A 3,640-nucleotide genomic window follows, 5' to 3' on the forward strand; every position below is an offset into this window, starting at 1 on the left:
GGAGGGACACGGATCTAGTAAACATGTGGTTGCATTCAGCCTCCCCAAGACCCTGTCCACATCTTCAGGAGCAACAGAGTCAAAGTCCTCCCATACAACCGTCTCAAGACCTGCTCCCGTCTCCTCCTCCTGGGCCAACCAGTCGGGAACTAGAAATAATTTTCCTTTTTTTTTCCTCATTTTTTTTTTATCTTTAGAACTGTAAACTTTAATGCAAATCATTTAAAAAATAGTTTTGCTGGTGATTTATACAACTTAGAACATTCTTGGGCGAGTCATTCTTTGTTTCTGAAGCTGTTTTTACCGCAAGAAACAGTGCTAAGGGGAAAACCATTCTGAACCAACATTGTTTACAGTATCAAATTCATAAGAGCCCTCTCGTCCCAGCATACACAGACACACACCCCTTAATGCTCGAAACCGTTTTCTTTTCTGATCAACTGTTTCGCACAGACTGCTATTTTTCAGCATCCTCAATGACCTCTTCATTAGCTATTTCATTTCTACTGCCTGCATTTGACAAAAGGAGATTTGTTTTGAATGTCTTACGATTTCCAAACTCTGCCCCAGGCATCTCTAGACATTTTAGGAATGCAGATTAGCAAATACTTCTTTCAGCTCAGAACGGGTTACTGCTTTTCTTCTCAAGCAAAAGATCCCTTAGCTTCCGTGTTACAGCCTTATTATTAATTTTTTTACAACACAAAGCAGGTAAATGCTTCCGATGTCTAAAATAAGGTGCATTTATTTACACAAACACTTGAATTGCGACGCTCTTGAATCTTGGCCCAAAGTAACGTATAAAAGGAAAGGCTCTTCTAACAGAAGCCCTGTTTTCACCACAAAGCTCTCTCTTTTTTTAGGCAAGCATGCTCAAGCCTAATGATGGGCGATGTCTAAGAATGCCCTGAAGATTTATTTTATATTAATAGCAAAAGCGACAAAGAAAGCTTAACTTTTATTTGGCATTTTATTAAATTACTGGAAGAAATATGTAAAAAAAAAGTCTGCAAATGTCACAGGTTTAGAGTCCAGAGGCCCAGCTGTAGTCCAATTTCCTTAATTTACGAAGTTCTCTTTCCTGAAGTTTTGATAATTTAGAGACACTCTCCCCAAAGCATTCTGCTGTCTGTGAAGCCTCTGGGCAAACTTCAATAACCTCAGATTCCTCTTCGGACTCCTTCTCTTCACTGTCACTTAGCATTTCCACTTCGTCAGCAATTTCACTAGTGCTGTTTAAAAAAAAAAAAAGAAGAAGAATTATGTAAGCCATTCGTCTATTTCGTCTATTTCTCTCAAAAACAGAGAGGTCCTAAATAATGCCAAAAAAGCCCAGCAAGTTATCTCAGTCAACCATTCCACTGCATATAGTCCTCCTTTCCTCTTAAATGTTTTCCTGAACAGTTTTAGTATAAAAAAGAACACAAATTCCTCAAATACGTATTTTCAGATATATATTTTTTTCTATACAACAGGCACTGATGGAGTTTGTATACATACCAAGCTACATCAGGGAAAGCCAGCCATTTTCCTTGAGGTGCCAGCATTGTATGCATTTGCAGTATATGCTGGGGGGAGGTGGGGGAGAGGAGGAGCTATTATTAGGTTAATATGCATACTTGGCAGTCAGATACTTTGTGCTTTGGGAGATTAATAATGAGGCCTTGAGTTGGGTTTTGTTTGTTTTTTTGGCAGATATTTTGCCTCCTGGCAAGGCTACATTGGTGCAGCAATTCGGTGGGGATTCCCTTGTGGCATTTGTAGAGCTGAAATTTGAAAAGCTGAAATCAAGAAGGCTGGTGATTGACAATCTCCAGGGTCTTGGGGCAGAATATCTGCAGAAAATCGGATCAATACCAGATTGATTTGATTAGGACCAAATCCAGATTGCAATCTGAAGAACCCAACTGGGACTATATTCCAAGAACTCCATGAATTCCACACGTTCTTTCTTCCATCGTGTCTAATGAGATACTCCAAATGATTAAATCCTCCCCTCCCTGAAAAAGCTCCAAAGAGTAAAAAAAAATAACGTGGATCAACCCTCTAAGGACCAGAAAGAACAGCCCTGAAGGGATTATGGTCATTGGCAGAGATGTCCAAACAGGGTCAAAAAAGTCAATGTTAAGAGTCACAAGCCATGTGATCAAAACTCCACATACAAGACTGTAAAAAAAGGGAACATGTTGATTGCATGATTGCACGTCCTGGCCTCCTTCCTGCAGACAACTTTGGCAGAGGGCCGAAGGTTTGGGGTCCACAAATTTCTAAACTTTCTAGATATATCCTAAATACAAGAGGAAGCATCCCTCTCTTGAGCTGTTATTTCACTTACTTTCCATCAGTTGGACAAGAAAGGAAAGTGTACAAAGTAAAAAGAAAAAATGGCAAAGGAAGGACACGCGGATGTTTCACATCCTGCGCCTTGGCAAGTAATCTAATCCTAACAGGGGATTTCGGGGTTTGATTGATAGGTGACAGTAGTTGATTCATTTTTAGAACTCCTGTCAGGGAAGATGGGATGTCTCGTAAATCTCTGAACACAGCAGCATACATGCAGCCTACATGGGTATCTCTGCGTTTGGATCCCATCTCAATCAAAATTGGACAATACATTTTAGTATATTACATCTGAGGGACCTCTCAGGTTTCTTACCTTGTTCTAGGCACCAGCAAAGAGTGAATAAAAAGAGGACATAAGAAAGAAGCTGAAGGCAACACATGTGCTGGAGTATGAAGCAGCTGGGGAGAAAACACAAGCCGGTGAGACTAGAGCACTTTCTTAAGAAGTCATTGCAAATGTATAAATTCCGAGTATGAGTTAGATCCATTCTTACTTCTTTAACAGCAGGTGATTCTTGACCTAGCAGATTCTGCACAGGAACTTTCCCAATATCCATTCCCTCTTTCATTTGCTGCCGATGCTTCCCCAGTAAGAGGTAAAAAGGAGTCATGGAAATGTTCTCCTCAACTGCTAACTAAAAAGGAGATGGAAAAACAACCACATCTACATTAAGGCATAGGCAAATAATTTTCAAGCACAGGAACAAAAGTGCTACAAAACAAGAAAACAGTAACTTATCTTTAGAGCACATGCTTGTTCAGCAGTCAGGTGCAATATGAGGATAGGCAGTCATTAACTAGGTCAGCCTTGGTATCCTGGTGGAACTAGAGTGTCTATCTATAATATGCCACCAGCAGAGGGAATTGCAGAAAGCATCCTTCAACTTGCTTGGGAGGTACCAGATTAGGAAGGCAAGGTTGAATTAACAATACCTGGCCAGAAGATTGGTGCAATCCATGACCAGCTTGGTGCCTTCTCCATGATTTTTAAGAGCCCAAAAACTCCAAGAAAGGTACTATAAATCCTTGAGATGAAGGCCAATTGTCATTTGGAATTGCTTTATCTTAACCCGATTGTAAATTATAATATAGATTTATAGTTTCAGTTTCAGTTTATTGTATTTATATCCCGCCCTTCTCCTGGTGGACTCAGGGCGGCTTACAGCCAGTTAAAAAACAGAGCAATTGATACAAATATACAAAATTTAAAATAAATTAAAAGATATATTTAAATAGGCCTTTTCTTATTTTAAAAATTGATTAAAATCCAATTTAAAATATCCCTAGGCCAGTCCTG

At 39.6% G+C, this 3,640-nt stretch overlaps 1 protein-coding gene across 2 annotated transcripts in view; it reads right to left on the bottom strand.

The window, feature by feature from the left end:
- Positions 1–209: 209 nt before the first annotated feature.
- WDR75 (WD repeat domain 75) overlaps positions 210–3,640 on the bottom strand; it is a 30,032-nt gene continuing 26,601 nt past the window's right edge. For both annotated transcript variants that reach the window (XM_015817088.1, XM_015817080.1), the window contains exons 19-21: positions 2,838–2,978; positions 2,657–2,742; positions 210–1,232 (exon numbers count right to left, since the gene is read on the bottom strand). In XM_015817088.1, the coding sequence (XP_015672574.1) occupies positions 1,025–1,232; positions 2,657–2,742; positions 2,838–2,978 (435 nt within the window). In that variant the 3' untranslated portion in view covers positions 210–1,024. The remainder of the gene's footprint in view (positions 1,233–2,656; positions 2,743–2,837; positions 2,979–3,640) is intronic.

This window comes from Protobothrops mucrosquamatus, unplaced genomic scaffold, assembly GCF_001527695.2.
Source record: "Protobothrops mucrosquamatus isolate PMUCROS unplaced genomic scaffold, P.Mucros_1.0 scaffold_125, whole genome shotgun sequence".
NCBI classification, from domain to species: domain Eukaryota; kingdom Metazoa; phylum Chordata; class Lepidosauria; order Squamata; family Viperidae; genus Protobothrops; species Protobothrops mucrosquamatus.